General features: G+C 62.7%; 1 protein-coding gene across 3 annotated transcripts in view; it reads right to left on the bottom strand.

The window, feature by feature from the left end:
• The window catches only part of GRM4 (glutamate metabotropic receptor 4), a 115,293-nt gene that overhangs the window by 18,327 nt on the left and 79,225 nt on the right, over nucleotides 1-17,741 (bottom strand). For all 3 annotated transcript variants that reach the window (XM_036414885.2, XM_036414883.2, XM_045572788.1), the window contains exons 7-9: nucleotides 9,238-9,438; nucleotides 8,877-9,013; nucleotides 4,246-5,181 (exon numbers count right to left, since the gene is read on the bottom strand). In XM_036414885.2, coding sequence (XP_036270778.1) covers nucleotides 4,246-5,181; nucleotides 8,877-9,013; nucleotides 9,238-9,438 — 1,274 coding nt within the window. The remainder of the gene's footprint in view (nucleotides 1-4,245; nucleotides 5,182-8,876; nucleotides 9,014-9,237; nucleotides 9,439-17,741) is intronic.

Genomic DNA, 17,741 nt, shown 5'->3' with positions numbered 1-17,741 from the left:
CCCTGGGGATGGGGTGCCTGGGGATGGGGTGCCCTGGGGATGGGGTGCCCTGGGGGTGGGATGCCCTGGGGGTGGGGTGCCCTGGGGTGCCCTGGGGGCAGGGTGTGTCTTCCTCATTACATGGGGTTCCATGAGGGAGGGCTGTCTCACCTTTCACACTGGGGCTTCTCGGGAACAGGAATGGGGTTCTAGGTCAGACATCCATCTTAGGCCCTTTGCCCCCACCTTGTTATGGGGGTACAGTGGGCCCATAGGAGTTGGTGGCCAGGGTAGAGGCCCCTCTCTGGGCAGACTGAGCCCTGCAGTGGGCACAGACCGGTGGTGGCCAGTCTAGGCTCCAGATCCCACTCCCCCTGACCCGTGTGGCTGCTGAGCCCTCCAACAGGAGCGGAGCCGGCAACACGGCAGGTGGCCCGGCAGCCACACGGCGCCGGTGCTGGGTCAGTGCCTGCTGCCCGCCGTCTTGAATCTAATAAGTTTTGGATGAGGGCCCCTCGTTCTCATTTTGCTCTGGGCACTGGAAACTGGAGCCAGGCCTGAGCACAGCTGGGGCGTCCCGGCCCACAGCCTTTCTGCAAACAAAACACAAGGAGGGGCGTAAAGCAGGCACAGCGGCGCCCATCTGCTGGCCCGGCCCTCCCAGCATGGCCCTGGGCTCCTCTCCCATCCCGGATGGCGTGGGCGCTGTGCGCACAGCAGGAGTGGGGCCTGTGGGTGCCCAGGGTCTGGGATTCCCACGCCAACACAGCCCGGCCCCGCTCTGGAGCCCCGTGTGAAGCCGCGCGCTGTCCCGGGAGGCAGTGGCATGTTGACCCCATCAGAGAAGCAGTGGTCCTCTCCCACCTCTGAACCCAGGGGCCTCCCACGGAGATGGGCCTGGCACAGAGGCAGGAGGAAAACCAGGCACAGTGCTCTCTCCCATCCACACGTGTCCCAGCCGGAGGGTCTGAGCGCCCCATGCCCGCTGCCCCGGGCCAGGCCCCGCTCCGCTCCGGTCCTCTGAGGAAGCCTCCCTAGCCAGTGCCCTCCAGGGGAAGGGGGCTGTCCAGGGGGAGGCAGAGGGCACCTTGGGGTGGGCAAAGGGCACAGAGAGGAGCGACCTGGCTGTGCAATTTCCTGGTTTTTGTGAGGCCTGGTGGGCACAGAATCCGAGGGGCCTGGTGGGGGCACCGAGGAGTTCTGCCCGCTCTGTGCTTCTGCCCAGGCCAACCGGGTGGCCACTGGGACCCTCCGCCTCTGTTACCAGTCGGCTTCTCCTCATCCCGCCGGCCTCCGCCGCCGTCCTGGCCAAGCCTGGCCGAGCAGCAACCCCGCCTGGCACAGGAGCGGCTCTGCTCGGCTCAGGGTAATGCGGCCGGCTGCGTGGTAAGCCCTGGAAATCCGGGCTAATGCTGGCAAATCCAGCACCGGCTCACCAGAGCGGCACAGCCGCTCCACGCTGCCCGCACCCGCACCCGCGCCCAGGGGAGCAGGCACAGCGAGCACTGCATGTTGGTTTGCACACACGTATGCCCACAAACACACACACCTGTCACTCCTGCATCTCTGCATTCACACACACCTGAGCTCACAACTCTCACTCACCTGACTCAGACACACCTGGGCTCACACACACGGACCCTTCATGTACCTGGTACACAGTTGGGTGTGCATATACACAAAGACGCATTCACACATCTGCACATACACCTGAACACACACACCACCTGCACACTCCACTTACACTCACATTTGCACATAATCTGTACACACGCCAGCAGCAATGAGTCCCTGGGCACACTCCTCCCCACTCCCTGTGCACACACATGCACACAAGTGTGCACACACATGGCAGCCAGGCCTGCAGCTCCCGGGGGTGTTTGGTCACTGCCACCTGACCGCGCACAGACGGCCCCGGGTGTCTGCCTCTCGGAAGCCTGGTGGTCTGAACCCGCAGGACTTGGGAGCTCATCGCCTCACCCTCCTCTTGCAGAAGCCCAGGGGAGGGCGCAGCCCAGGCCCCAGGCCATGAGGGTGGAGCTGGGAGATGTGGGCACACAGGAGGGGAGCCAGCCTGCTGCAGGACCTGGGCAAGGCCTGCTCCTCCAGGGGCCTCAGAGCAGACCTGCTCAGAAGCTCCTTCTCATAGTCAGTGCTGAGGGGAGGGAGCTCCTAAAAAGGGAGACATCAGGGGGGGGGGGGGAGGGAGGCGTCACCTGGGGCGGTCGGCGGGGGGAGGAACTGGGCCCAGAATCTGGAGGTGGGAAGGTCTGCCCTCGGATGGCAGGGGACACTGGGCGCGGTGTGCAGGCAGGGAGCCTGAGGAAATTATAGCAGCAGGGCAGGGGCTTAACCACCACGCTGCTGGCCTCTGAGGGGTGTTGTAGGGAATTCCTCAAGCTGCCAGCTTCCCGGAGTGGGGTGGCCCTGCTGGCTCTGTGGGCTCCGCAGTGCTGCGGGGCGTGGGCCGCCGCCTGCACCTGCCTCAGCACGGAGGCCTCCGCAGGCCTGGTGGGCACTGGAGACCCGGCTCTCAGCACCAGTGAGGCCTGTGGCTGCTCTGGCTCCCAGCGGCCTGGCGCCAGGCCTGGTCTCAGACCTCAGGGCACTCACTGCCAGCCCCAGGTCTGCTCCTGGGACCCCCGGCCCGCAGGGCCACCCCCGGAAGACAGGCCACGGGCTTCCCTGGGCCGGGCCGGGCCCGGAGAGGAGCTGTGCGAGAAGGGGGGCAGCCACCCGGACGCCCCTGGGCAGAGAAGGTGCCCCAGAGCTGCAGGGCCAGGGCCAGGGAGGGCTCCGAGTTAGAGCAGGGCCATGTCCAGCTGTGCCACCCACCGGCTGTGCCCTCAGACAAGTCACTGCCTCTCTGCGCCCCCATGTCCTCGTGTATAAATGGGGAGGGGACAGCTCCCCTCACCTGCGGCTGGGGGTGAGCTAACCGGTAGGTAAGGCACTGGCATATGACAAGCACCGCCTGCCAGGGTTTGGTGGCAGCCACTCTGCAGCCAAGGCCTCCTCAGGCGACACCCAGGCCCAGGCCCTGAGGCCACCCACGGGCTGAGGACTCTCCCAGGTACATCCCGCTGGCCTCGCCCCTGAGCTCCAGGCTCATCTAGTCAGCCGTTGGCGTGATAGCTGCAGTTGGGCATCTAAGTTTGGGCATCACCCCAAACTTAGCACGTGCAGGGGACCCCGACGTCTGCCCACATCGGCTCCTCTAGCACCTCCCCCACCTTAGTGCTCGGCACCCCTCCCTCCCCAGCCTCACACCAAAAGCCACAGCAGCTCCCTTCTCACTCACAGCAAAAGCCAACCGCCTTCCCACAGCACTGGGTCCCCTGCCATCCGCCTGTCCCCTCCACTCTCCCCAGTCCCAGACCCACACAGCAGGTCAACTGCGTCTACACCATCATGCCGTGTGGTTGTTACAACACCTATAGGATGAGGAGGATCAAGGCCCTAATCCACAGTGAAGAAACTGAGGCAGAGGCCAGCCGGCTTGCCTAGGATCCCACGGCTAGACACAGAGCTCCGACCAGGAGCTGGGATCTGGGGTCTCCATGGTCTTCCATGTCGCTGGCCTCCACTTCACTGACACCCAACCCTTCAAGATAATCCCCCAGTGGGTGCTGGGACTTGGGCAGAGTCCACGGGGCCGGGGGGCGGGGCCGGGATGGCCTACAGAGCCAGCAGGAGGCGCGGGACGGAAGGGCCCTGGGCTGACATTGCCAGGCCGGCTCCCGGGCAGGGCAGCTTGGGGCTGGGAGAGGGGAAAGGTGCCTGACCCACCTCCCACCTCAGGGACCCAGGGGATCCTGGGAGGGCAGAGGCAGGGAGGGCAAAGGAGGATGAAGAGGGAAATGGACAGAAGGAAGGTGGGGCTGAATGGAGAGGGAGGTAATGGACTGTCTAGAAAAGAATGAAGAACGAAAGATGGCGCAGCCTCCCAGGCTCAGAGAGGAGAGAGAGGAAGAGGAGAGAAACGAGGAAAGGGGGAATGAGAAAGGGAGGAGGAGGGAAAGGCAAGGGTGGAGAGATGAGGAAAGAGGAGGCAGCTAGAAAAGGGAAGGAGGGAGAGAAAGGGAGAGATGAGACAGAGAAAAGGAGAGGAGACAGGAAAACAGAAAGGGAGGGAGGAGAGAAAGCCCAGAACTTGGAGAAAACACACAATGGAGAGGAAGCTAGGGCAAAGCAGGAACACAAGCACCTCCAAACCTGCCCCTCCTCGGCCCTCCCCCCCCACCCTGCCTTCTGCCCCCTACTCACCTTGTCCGCCGACTGGGAGGTGCCGAAGAAGATGGGGATGAAGGCCAGCCAGACGATGCAGGTGGTGTACATGGTGAAGCCGATGGGCTTGGCCTCGTTGAAGGTCTCGGGCACGCCGCGCGTCTTGATGGCGTACACCGTGCACGTGACCATGAGCAGCATGCTGTAGCCCAGCAGGCAGATGAGCGACAGGTCCGAGATGTCGCACTTGAGCACGCCCCTGGCGAAGCGGGGGTCCAGCGTCCGCTGGTCCTGGAAGTCCACCACCGAGTGGGAGGGGTCCACCACGAACCACACGCAGATGCCCAGCAGCTGCAGCGAGATGAGGCTGAAGGTGATGGCCAGCTGCGAGGCGGGGCTGATGAAGCGCGGGGCGCTCACCGACCGCTTGCCCTGCTCGAAGATGCGGTAGATGCGGTTGGTCTTGGTGAGCAGGGCCGCGTAGCTGATGCTCATGCCCAGCCCCAGGAAGATGCGGCGCAGCGAGCAGGTGCCCAGGTCGGGCTCGGCGATCATGAGGAAGGTGGTGGCGTAGCACAGGAAGATGCCCGCCAGCAGCACGTAGCTCAGCTCGCGGCCCGAGGCCTTGACGATGGGCGTGTCGTTGTAGCGCATGAAGGTGACCACCACGAAGAGCGTGGCGGCGATGCCCACCACGGCCAGGAAGAGGGGCAGCACGGCCCAGGGCGAGGCCCACTCCAGCTTGACGATGGGGATGGGCCGGCAGCCTGTGCGGTTCTCCGTGGGCCGCATGTCGTAGGGGCAGGTCTTGCAGGTGTAGCGGTCCACCTGGTACTGGTACCCGGTGCAGGGCTCGCAGTGCCAGCAGCAGGGCATGCCCTTCACCGTCTTCTTCCGCTCGCCGGGCTGGCAGGGCAGGCTGCAGATGGAGCGGGGCAGCTGCTGCCCGCTCCCTGGCCACAGCATCCGCTCCATCTGCCAACGATAGCGTGGGGGCATGGGCCTCAGATATGCCCCGGTGCCCCGGACCACCCCACGGCTGGCACCCTGTGGCCCCACGCCTGGATCACCCACTTAGTCGGCTACAAATCCAGTTTCCCAGGCCCCTCAGACCCGCTGAAACCAATAGCTGGATTTAAACAAGCTCCCCCGATCCAGACACACTGGCCTATGGGAATCCTGATCGAGTCCACAACTCCAGGGTTGTAGGGGAACAGCAGAGCAGCCTAGAGCAAGCATGTCGAACTTGTGGCCCGAAGGCCGCATGTGGCCCACAACAAATATTTTTGCGGACCAGCCAATATAACAGTATATAAGAAACATGTTAATAAAAATCCTATAACTTAACTTTTACAATACCCTGTTATATATAACTACAGGCCCAGTGCACAAAATTCGTGCACAGATAGAGTCCCTAGGCCTGGCGGCAATCAAGGCCAACTGGGGTCTTCCGGCTGCGGCTGGGCCTGCCTTTATTGCACACCACCCCTGGTGGATAGTGCACGTCATGGCGAGCGGTCAAACTCCCAGTCAGTTGAAAATCCTGGTCAGTTGAACTCTAATTTGCATATTAGCCTTTTATTATATAGGATTATTAATAACCAACTACCTACAACGTTTGCTAATTAGTGATTACTATAATTGTATTGCATTCATTTCCCTTACAGGCCTTACACACAGGTATTTCTCTCCACTAATACCAGCAGCGAATATTTTAGCAGCTGATGGCCACGTCATTAGTCTTGGAATGACTTGTTTGGTGTGTGCAACAGGAAATATTTCACTTTTGGAGAACAAGAAAAATAGCTTTATTTGCGTTACCCTTATTAATCTGTGCAGTTATTTAATGTCTGGTAAGTTAATGTTCAAGGAAGAAATATTAATTTTTATTGAAATGTTCTATTATTTTGTTAACAATAACTCATTTATTCCAGCCCTTTGTATTCAGCATGTCTCTATCGAAATAAACCTACGATCCTATGAAAATTGAAGCTTTTGTTTTTTTGCGGCCACATAAGCTTACATCTTATTTGGCCCGCGTGAGCCTTTGAGTCTGACATGTGTGGCCTGGAGGCACACGGCAGGGCAGAGCGCACTCAGGAGGCCGTGCGGCTCCGCAGTGGCCCCCAGACCAGCAGCAGCAGCTCCGCCCAGGGGCCTGCTGGGAAACAAACATTCTGGCCCATCTCAGGCCCACTGACTCCGAGCCTGAGTTCTCAGGAGACCCAGGAGATCCGGGTGCCCACAGGCGGGGAGAAGCACGCTGATGGCTCGGCCCACGGGCCTCTCCGACAGCACACGAGCTGGGGTCAGCGGAGAGCAACGAACCAAGGCTCACTCCCAGGACAGCCACTGCGTGCCCCAGTTAGTGTCCTCAGCTTGCTCTAAACTAGTGCTAGCCACATCCCACGTCTCCAAAGACACAGTCACCGTGAGCGAGGAGCCGCGGGAGGGTGGGCGCACTCTGAGTGTCACAGAATCCTGGAAAGTAAGCCAGAGGCCCCGAGGTGCTCCGGGCACTGGGCAGAGGGAGCCGACCATGGGGAGCCGGGCTCGCAGCGTCTGCTCCACAGGAAGTGACTCTGAGGAGGAGCCAATGCTCACAGAACAGCGGGCCTGCCCAGACGGGGCCTCGTGGGTGCTGGGTGCTTACTCCGGAGAACAGCCTGCTGGCCTGGAGCGAGGGCGGGTTTCAGAGCTGAGGAACAAGGTGGGGGGCAGGGGTACAGAGATGGCCCGTGGCCAGTGGGAAGACAACCATGAGGAAAGAGCTTGTCCTGTGGCTCTGGCCTGACGGGGCGTGTGGTCCCCTGGAACCAAGGAGCAGAGCAATGGCCAGGCCGGGGCCTGCGGGGACACCGAGGCCGGACACTCCTGAGCCCTGGAGCTGGGACTGCGGGGAAAGGACCTTTGCAGAGGACTCGGGTGACAGCGGGCGTTCTGGAAAGTTCTGGCTCTAGGGGAAAAGGCAGGGAATGTGGTCCCCGTTCTGCTGCCAGCTGGCTGTGTGCCCGGAGAAGACCTGGCACCTCTGAGCCTGTTTTCTGTTCCGAGGAGCGCAGGCGCGAAGCTACAGGCCCTTTGGTACTTAGGGGGTTTCGCCTCGGAAGTCATAACAGAAATTCTTTGATTTCACCAGAAAGTCAGCCCCACAGGGCGGAGTCTTCATGTTTGCTTCCCTGCCCACATCCAGCCCCCAGACAGCCTGTCTGGGGGCTGACACTCCGGAGGCGGAGGGGGGCAGGGAATCTCTGTGGAATCTGCAGAAGCAGTCTCGAGGTCCGGCACCAGCCAGAGAGGCCTCCTCCTTGGCGCCCTGAGCCTAGCCTGACCCGTGGCCCCCACAGTGAGCGCTCAGGGAGAAAGGGGCAGGTGTGGTCACCTTCTCCCACCCCAACAGCAGGCCGGCGGAGGGCGGAGGACAGTGGGAGGGCCTTCCCTTAGCACGCTGTGGCGTGGGGCACTGTGCCTGCCTGCCTGCCGCGCTGGCTGTCCTCACGGTGAGGCCACTGCTGGAACAGGAGCTGGCACAGCAGGTGCTCAGCCAGGTTAGCTGCTGCTGCTGCTGCTGCAGGACCTGAGTCACTGCCCCCCATACCCTCCCACACACCCCCGCCGCACCCACTGCACCGGAATGAGGCCTGGCTCCATGTGGGCACTGTCCCACGCTGACAAGTGCCTGTCTGTCTGTCTGTCTCCGCTCAGCCCAAGGAGCATCACCATAGCAATGAGCTCCATCCTGCCGTGCTTGGAACGCCCTCAGGCTGGTTTCCTCAGATCTCTCCTGTCTCAGAAGATGTGGGCTAAGTGGGATCATCGGCAGAAGCTGCTCTGCAGGGCCCCAGGGGCTTGTCGCCAGAGAGATCATTACAGGAGGGGAGCGGGGCACGCTGTGGCTCTCCCGGGAGGTGGAAGAAGCATGGGTGAGGCCAGATGTGGACCTGGGCCCCGGAGCCTCCCAGGTCCATCCAGATGTCACACTGTGCACCAGAGCACGCCCACCCTCACCCTGCAGGCAGGGACCGGCGTCCACGGGCATTTCCTTGGGGAAGGAATCACAGGTCCTTTCCCTCTGCGAACACTGCTCCTTTCACAGCAGGAGACCGAGGCCAGAGAGAAAGCCACCGCGTCCCCATGTCCCCATGTCCCTGTGTCCCGTGTCCCCGTGTCCCCGTGTCCCCGTGTCCCAGGAACAGCTGTGAGCTGGGAAGCGTGGCGGGAGGACCCAGGGAAAGGATGGCCTCCCTGGGGGTGTGACAATGCTGGAGACCGCCTCTCAAACAGCTCCCCGCTTGCCACTGACTGCCCTTGGCCTTAAACACCATCCTCTGTCCAAACACAGCCCCCTGCGCACCCAGCTGCCCGCACCACCCATTTCACTCCAGCAAGCCTCTATCCAGAGCGTTGTGCCCTGCGAGTGGGCGGCAGGCCGAACGGAGGTTCCCCAGGCCCGGGAGAGGCAGGACAGGGGTCCAGTGGCCCTGTCCTTCCTCTCAGGGGGGCTCGGGGCCCTCTGATGTCTGGGAGCGGGCACGGAACAAATCCCAGAGACCAGGGCTACTCAGGGGCTCCCTCCCACCCCCGTATTCCCCCTACCGAGCTGGGACAGGGCGAGTGGCTCTCCACCCTGGCGACCCCCTCAGACCTCCCTCCGCCAGGCAGGCGCTCACTCGCAGGTGCAGGTGGTCAGTCCAGGAGCCGATGACCTTGTACGCAGCGGAGCCGTTGCGCAGCTGGTACTGGTAGATGTCATAGCGGCCAGGCGCGTCTCCGTTCTCGTTGAAGGTCACGGGGTTCCCTGCGATGCCTGTGGGGCCGTGGGAGCCGCACACTCAGGTTCTCTGCTGAGCCTGCACCCAACGGCTGGAGCGCTGAGCCCAGGGCAGAGAGGCCTCAGGTTCCACCCTCCGACCCCGCCCCCGGGCCCAGGCCCCCTCCCCCAGGCCCAGGCTCCCTCCCCCAGGCCCAGGACCCCTCCCCCGGCTGCACGGCCCAGGACCAGGCCGGCAGGGCCACGCACTCCACTCCCACCTGAGAAGTTGACGCTGCGGATGTACTTGAGCAGCTGGGTGCCGTCCACAGGGTCCATGCGCGGGCAGAGCCCCACGCGGCCCGGACACAGGTCCCGGTGCATGGCGTGTAGCGCGTGGCCCATGGCGTACACCGCGTCGATCACAAACTGCACCTTCCCCTCCTGCTCGTACGCCGAATCCTGCCCAATGCGCTCGCGGTCTGCAACCAAACACCCAGAGTGGGCGCCCGCCACGCCCGCCATCCCTGCCATCCCCGCCACGCCCCCATGCCCGCAGCCCCGCTGACCGCGCAGGGGGGCGCAGAGGCGCGCAGCCATCAGGCCCAGCTCTCCTGGCCCCTAGCCCACTGCTTGCTCTGCTCCCCAGGAATCGGTCTGGTGGAAGCAGCTGGGGGCCCTGAGGGGTGGAGGGGAAGGCCTGCTGTTCTCCCCACTGTACCCCTGGACCCTGTGCCAGGGCGGGGGAGAGGGGCAAGGACGTGGAGGTGAGGACCCGGGGCAGGGTGGAGGGACAGGACGGACAGACCACCAGGGAAGCCCGGGTCCCCTCCTGAGGCCCCAGCCCCTGTGTACAACATGGCCGCAGCCTCCTCCCTCAAGGCCAGGACAAGGATGGAGCCTCATAAGCCCCCCCACCCCACGCCGCCCTGTGGGAGGGCCAGTGACACCTTCCCGAGGCAATTCCCCGAGGGCAGCAGGGCGAGCACTGTGTCTGCCCCGAGCCACGGCCTGAGCCTCAGGACCCGTTGTCGGGGGGCCAGGTCAGGTCGGGTCAGCACCAGCCCCAAAACCCCTGGAGCTCTGATGTGTCCATCCCCCTCCTCCCACACCTCAGAGACAGATGTGGGTGCCGGGGCACCCTGCTGCCCTGTGGTCTGCTCCACCACCTCACCCCCCACAGTCGCCACCCACCAGGGTGTCCACCCTCCTCGGCCTGGCTTGGGACAGATCCCCAGGGACTGCTGAGTGGAAGCTGGAAATCACGGATCACAGAGCTGGGTGGCAGCCGTGGGCTCACCTGCTCCCATTCTGTCACTTACAGATAAGGAAGCGGAGCCAAGAGGCGGCCGCAGGTCTCAGCCAGCCTCAGGGACAGATGAGCACTCCCAGCTCAGCCCCTCCCGCCCTCCACCCCAGACCGCACTTGACCTCAGGCCCCAGGACCCCAGCTCACCCCCAGAAGCGGGGGGGGGAGGGGGGGGGCACAGTGTTTAGACACGGTGACGGTCACCGAGCCTGCCTGCCAGGGCTCCGTGGAGCTGGTGACCATCAGCGTGTCTCCTCTCCCTGCCTCAGCCGCCAAGACCCCGTGCCCAGGGTGAGCCTGGCTCCCGTCTCCCCAGCCTTGGGGTCAGATCCAAGAGTCAATGCTCAGACTGGACCGTTTGGGGCAGATCCAGTGGCTCCACAGGGACAGTTTGGTTCAGACAGAGCCCGCCGCTCTGTGGTGTGGCCTCGGGGCTGGAGAGGGGTGGGCCCCGAGCCTGCTGCCCTGGCCCCCCGCCACCCACCACGCTGCACTGCATAGGCACCCCAGCTCCAGCTGTGTGACCTTGAACCATCACTCCATCTCTGAGGCTTCAGTTTCGGGCCAGGATCGGGACCCTGTGGGGACTAATGGGTTAATATTCACGAAGGCACAGAGGCCTGGTGCTTGCCAAGGGCTTCAGAAGTTCGTTAAACACCAGGTACAAGGATGCGGAGGCCCCGCCCGCCTCGGGCTCCGCACAGCAGAGGCTGCTAACAGGGAAGGCTATTTCTAGGCCACGGCCTGGAGACAGGATGGACGTGAAAGCAAGCCTCCCAGCTTCCGCAGCGCAGCTGCCTCTGTCCGAAGCCTCTGATCACAAGCTTCTAAGAGCCGGGCTGGGAGAGAAATGCAAAAACCATCCTGTCCTCAGAGGGGCTGGGCCGGGGGAGGGAGGGGTTCTGGAAGCCCCACCCTGGACCCCCTCCCTCTCTGCCTACCGCAGCCCAGCCCCCAGCCCCCAGCCCCCGGGGCCTGCCCTCTGCAGCCTGAAGGAGGTAAAGCTCAGCTCCCCGCAGCTCCATCCCGGTTCAAAGGGAGAGACTGAATGGTTAGCCAGCAGGCAGGGAGGAGGCTGCGGCCACAGCCATGGGCCACGGCAGAAAAGAGACAGCCCTCCCAAGGCCACGGCGCCCAGCACACCGGCAATGGCCCCAGCGGCCCTCGGCCCTCGGCTCTGCTCTCCGTCTCCCCAGGGGCCCCTCCTCAGTGTCCCGCCGAAGCAGCCATTCCCCATGGGGCACCTCCCCCTGGGGAGCCTGTCTCTGCCTGGGCTGCTGTGGGCCCCTCCCACCTCCACCCCAAAGCTGCCAGGGTGCCAGTTTCACGTCCTTGACTTATGCCCAAGTCTAGCCCCAATTACAGATGAGATAACAGGTGCAGTGAGGTGGCCTGCAAAGCACCTTTACCTTGGAGAGCGCAGCAGGCCTGAGCGAGGCCCCCCCCCCACACACACACACACACACACTCACACACACACACACACCCCTCCAGCCCAAGCCCTTCCACGCCCACAGGGAGCCCAGGGACAGAGTCCCGTGCTCGCGACCGGTGGGGGCGCAGGAGCCACACATGCCAGTCAGACTGGACCAGGTGCTCCGCCCAAGCTGTGCCCACAACCAGCCCGGCCCTCCTTGCAGCCCGGCTCCTCGGCAATGAGCCCTCCTGAGCCCGCCCTGCTCTCTTCCGAGGCGCAGCTCGAGTGGGGGCTGCACAGCCCCCTCCGGAGGAGGGAGCGAGGTTGCAGGTGGTCCGGTGACATCCCGAGTCTCGCAGGAACCCTGGCACCCAGTAGGCGCTCCTACATCCCTGGGGACTGGCTGGTTCCAAAAGAGTTTGTCTACCCCAGTGGTCGGCAAACTCATTAGTCAGCAGAGCCAAATATCAACAGCACAACAATTGAAATTTCTTTGGAGAGCCACATTTTTTAAACTTAGACTCTTCTAGCACCACTTCTTCAAAATAGACTCGCCCAGGCCGTGGTATTTTGTGGAAGAGTCACACTCAAGGGGCCAAAGAGCCGCATGTGGCTCACGAGCCGCAGTTTGCCGACCACGGGTCTACCCTGATCTGTCTCTCCCCTGCTCCCTGACCTGCCTCTTCCCGCTGTGGGGCCCAGGCCCTGTGCCAGCTGTCAGGCCAGGCCCAGGAGGTGGGAGGCAGTGGCCATGGAGGGAGAGGGTGGTGGGAGCCCCGGGCCCGGCAGGGGCACCGCAGATCTGGGAGGCGGCGAGACACACAATTCAGCGAGTCGGTGGAAGAGATAAATCCCGGACACACAGCAGCAGTGACAGCAGCAACAGCGCGAAGATGTCCTAATTGTGTCCCGGGGCACGATGAGCCGGAGATGCGCCTGGCTCCTCCGCCTGACAGCCAGCCAGGGAGCCAGCGAGAGGACTCCCCCCCAGCCCCACAGCTGCGGTTACTACGGTGACTGCAGCCTTTGTCTGCAGGTTGTAAATTGTAATTGAAATGTGTTTTCAAGGTTGAAATAATAAGAGCTCCTCCTTGACTCCCCCTCACCTCTCCACAACTCACCCGCCCAGCACAGCCCTCCTGAGCCACACACACACACACACACACACACACACACACACCCGTGACGCTCACACAGGATACAGACCAGCCAGATGCTTTCACATCTACACATATAGACAACACGCAAACCTGCATGCATCTGAGCACATCTGAATGCATGTCCATGTACACAATGTACAAATAAACACACAAAATATGTGTAACACACCATTAGCATGACCTTCATACAAGCATATGGTCATTCAGATTAACCCCGCCCTCTTCACACCCTGCGTGGCCTTTTCTCAGTCCGTGGAAGACAGAATCCTTACAAGCTGTCTACAAGGCCCACACCATCTGCACCCCCAACCCCCCAATCTACCCCAATCTACTCTCTCTTCAACTGCCGGGGCCTCCTCACTGCCCCTCGCCTGCCAGGCATGAGCCTACCTGTGACTTCTGCCTGGCACTGGCTCCCCCGGTCTCCACATGCCTCGCTCTCTCATGCCTTGAAGTCTTTGTTCAAGTGTCTCCTCTCGGTGAGGACGTCTGACCTCCTGAAAGGAGCTGGTCCCCAGCACTCCCCGTCCCCTCCCAGAGGCCCCGGACCTGCCCTCTCGGCCTCACTGTGAGCTCCTCCCTGGAGGCCCTCGGCTCTGACTCCTGGGAGGCCCGGTGCACACCTGTCTGCACGGTCATACTGTCCCACACCTGCAGGGAGAGCCCGGGCAGGTCTGGTCCATCCCCAAGCCCAGCACAGGGCTGGGCACACAGCCTCTTAGCAGACGCTGGTTGGACAAGCAAGAAGCAGCAAGGAGGGGAAGCCAATTCCAAACGTGTCTGCCTTCCCTTCCCCTCAGGCTCCGTTGGGAATGTGGAGGTGGAAGGCCCTTCAAAGCCGCTGGAAGAGCCAGGAGGGCCCTGGAGCCAGACAGCCTGGGTTCAAATCTCAGCTCTGCTACTTATTACCTTGTGCCCTTGGGCAAGTCTTTAACTTCTCCATGCCTCAGTTTTCTCATCTGTGAAATGGCTGCTGTGAGGATTCAATGCGAAGTGCTGGAGCGGAGCTTGACAAGCGGTAAGTGCTGTACAAGCCTTCGCTGCCGCTGTTACTCTGTTATCACAGGCTGGGTGATCGCACCGTCCACATCCCAGCTGCCACGCAGCCGCCCTGCCGCTCAGGCTCCTGGCCCCGGAGCAGCGAGCAGTAAATTTCTCCTATTTCCTCATAAACCGGCCTTCCTCCCTCAGCCGTCACCTGGCTGGCAGTGCTGTCAGGAAGATGGATGCCGCATCTGCCCTGTTTACAGCTCTGCCTCCGAACCCTGCTCTGTGGCTCCTGGGGAGGAGGCGGCGAGGAGGGGCAGGTGCTGCCTCCCACGGGCCTTGACAGCTGCAGAGCTGCCCGCTGGGTGACCCCCAGCTCGCCCGGCGCCAGGTGCGGTGGTCGCTGGGCATCTGCCACGCTTCCTGCAGAGACTCTCAGGCTGTAAGCTTGAGGAAGAATGAGTGCCCACCATTCCCTTCACCCTTACCCCTCGAGGCACAGGGCCCATCTCCAGCTGCCAGCACCTGCCACTCTTCTGAGTTTTCCTCTGGTCACAGGCCTGCAGCAGGTGGGGTACTGAGGAATCCCCCTCCAGGAGCTCCAGGGATTGCTGGGAGTAGGACACCCCCACCCCCGCCTTGCACCTCCGGGGAGACTGAGAGGCGTGCTCCTCTGTCCCAGAGCCCAGGGGTGCGGAGCTCCAGCTCTCAGCGGGGACCTGCCTGGCACCCCTGCCTCTATGCTGCCTCCCTCCCCTCCGTGTTTCCTGGCGCCCCCCCCACCCCTGCCTCTATGCTGCCTCCCTCCCCTCCGTGTTTCCTGGCGCCCCCCCACCCTGCCTCTATGCTGCCTCCCTCCCCTCCCATGTTTCCTGGTCCCTCCCCTACCCCCTACCCCCTACCCCCCCCCCAGTAAACTGCTCTATCTCTAATCTGTCTCAGGGGAATGAGCTGAAGACAGACTTGCAGCTTGGATTCTGTCTCCCCAGGGGGAGCACCCCAGGATAAGAGGGTCCAGCCATCCTCTCAGCAGGGGCGCTGACAGGAGCTCAGGGTGGCCCTGGCTCACTGGGGACCTCGGGCCGGGCAGGAGGGCCTGGGCAGAGGCCGAATGCTAACGTCAAGGGGACCAGGGTGGGGGGCTAACCGAGGCCGGCAGAATCCCGGAGGAGGTGAGGGGGCAGGTGGAGACACAGAGCTGGCTGAGGACAAGAGGGAGGGGGCCAAGGGGAGGGAAGGCAGCAGCCAGCTGGCAGGTCACACAGCAGGGAGGAGGCAGAGTCAGACCCAGATCTGGGGGTGAGCCCCCTCACCCATGGGCGTCACGCTGGTCCTCCTGCCAAAGGCATTCTCCCAAGGGCCAGCTCCGGAGCCAGGCTCGCTTGGGGGTGCCTCCAGCCCTGCCAATTCTCCAGCCGTCATGTTCACAATGCCTCAGTCTCCTCGCCGATAGCGGTGCAGCACTGGGGACAGCCTAGACACGCCCCCCCCCCCTTCAGGAACCAGGATCCTCCACGTGGGTGATAATTACCCAACCGCCTGTGCATCCCACCTCTCACTCCTCTGTCAACGACAACCAGGTCATCAGCACCTCTCGTGGGCGTGGTGTTCAGCCAGCCTCTTCAGACACTCCCTCTCCAGCCCTCACGACTCCCACTGAGGCGGGTGTTCTCCTTGTTCTACTGACAACCTCCTGAGCTCGGAGACTCGGAGAGGTTTCGTACCTCGTCCAAGGTCACACAGCAGGGAGGAGGCAGAGGCAGACCCAGACCTGGGGGTGAGCCCCCCTCACCCCGCCCAGGTAACAGCACTCCATGGGCGTCACGCTGGTCCTCCTGCCAAAGGCATTCTCCCAAGGGACAAGGCCGTGGGAAGCCAGCGCTGGGTCTCAGGGCGCCTCGGGCTCCATGCTCCTCCGCTCCGCACCTCACCCAGAGATGGACAGGCCCACCGCGCCTGACTGGGGGACTCCCTCCAGCTCTGCTGCGGCTTCAGAGGCAGCGAGGACCCAGGTTCGCTGCCAGGTGCTGTCCTCCCGCCCCTCCCGCCACCCCTGCTCACCCGCTCCGGCTCCTTTGCTCACACCGCCCTCCAGCCTGGGGAGCACGCTGTCCTCCCTCCAGCACCCCTCCCTCGGAGCCGCCCACGCGTTGCTGTGCAGTAGAACGCCTGGGGCACCTTCTGAAGATCCCGGTGCCCCGGCTGCATCCAGTTCCCATTCAATCAGCTTGTCTGGGGGTGGGCGTCAGGCATCAGTCGTTTTAAAAGGTCCCCAGTGATTCGGAGAGAACAGGCTGGGGGAGCTCGGCTCCTACTCACGGCTTCCAGCCCTGAACATACACACATCACCTGGAGAGCTTTTCAAACTTCCAGGCCCGGTGGAGCCCGGCTCAGGCAGCGGGTCCCGGCACAGTATCCGAGCCCCCGGTGACTCCAATGCACAGCCAGGCTGGGAGCCACCGAGCAGTTCACACAGCGCCTACACTAACCCTCCTCACTCTCCCACACCCTGGGGCTGGCTCACCATCACCCCCATTTCTCAGACAGGAAAGCAAAGGCCCAGAGAGGCCACACAGCTTGCCTCGGGCTCAGTGAAGGAGACCCTCTTCCGAACCCTGTGACGCTGCCCAGACACCGCCTCTGGCAGCCGGCTCTCTCCCGGTTTGCGAGTCCTGACCTGAGGACTGAGTCCGGACCGAGCCCACATGGACTGACCGAGGCCTTGTCCCCGCCTACCTCTTCCAGACCAACAGGTGCCTCCAGCAAGCCCCTCGCCCGGGCAGGCCAGGCCAGCTACCCATCTGGCTCATGTCCAGTGCCACCCATCTCTGTCCCAAGCACATCTGAGGACCTACAATCAGGGTGACCGTGCAATCTTCCATTCCCACGCGGGCACTTCTGAGAACAAATTGGGATGCTCCCAACTTACACACACAACACACGCGTGCATGTGTGCGCACACACACACACACACACAGAACAAGCAGGATGCACGGTCACCCTGCCTGACTCCTGGCACCTCTGCCGTGACTGCTGGCAATGAAGCATTTGCTGTGCAGCCTTGGACACGGTGCTGGGCTGGCTGACTCCATGTTCTCCTCCATGACACGGGGATCACAAAAGTCCCTAGAGCTACTGTGAGGGTGAAATGAGATCATGTCTTTACAGTTCCAAAACAGCAGGTACACTGTGGAGTGGTGTACATGGTTATCAGCCCACCGAGGAACACAAGCACCACACATCTCTTCTCCCTCAGACATACCGACTCCTGCACACACAGTCACACACACACACACACACACACACACACACCCTGCCACCTCCACCTGCATAGGAACCTGCCAGGGCCCTAAGGGATATCCAGACCTAAGTGGCCACGATGCCCAGTGAGCCTGGCCACCAGAGGGCAGCACGCTCTCCAGCTGCCCACTCACATTACCATCTCCTCCTCTCCTGCACTAAACTGCCTCGGATCCACACATCCTGTGGATCTGTCCTGCAGCCCTTGGTCTCCTGGCCCCTCCCAGCCGCACCGGCCAGTCCAGGAGGAGAGGGGAGGGACCTTCCTCGCACAGCACCTCTCAGGGAGGGCACCCGGCCCTCCAATGCCACTGAGCCCAGGTCCCGCTGCCCAGCTGCCCAGACCAGGAGCACTTAGGACCCACATCCACACCATGAGGGCACCCCAGGGGGCTGAGGCCTCGAGCTCACAGCTGCATTCAAATCCTGCTCTGCCACCTCTGCCTGGGAAACAGCCTGGGAAATGGGCCGTTGTGCTGTCCGGCCCGGTTCACTGTGTCCTGCAGTATCCGCTGTGTCCTGTCCGGCCCGGTTCACTCCGTCCTGAGTCCTCAGGACCTGCCTGCCACACATTACCTTTGCTGGGAGGTGTCCTCTTTCTTGTTTTTTGTT

This window comes from Pipistrellus kuhlii, unplaced genomic scaffold (genome assembly GCF_014108245.1).
Source record: "Pipistrellus kuhlii isolate mPipKuh1 unplaced genomic scaffold, mPipKuh1.p scaffold_m20_p_5, whole genome shotgun sequence".
Lineage (NCBI taxonomy): Eukaryota > Metazoa > Chordata > Mammalia > Chiroptera > Vespertilionidae > Pipistrellus > Pipistrellus kuhlii.
Note: the sequence above shows the minus strand (reverse complement) of the source record. Positions and strands in the feature narration are given on the sequence as shown.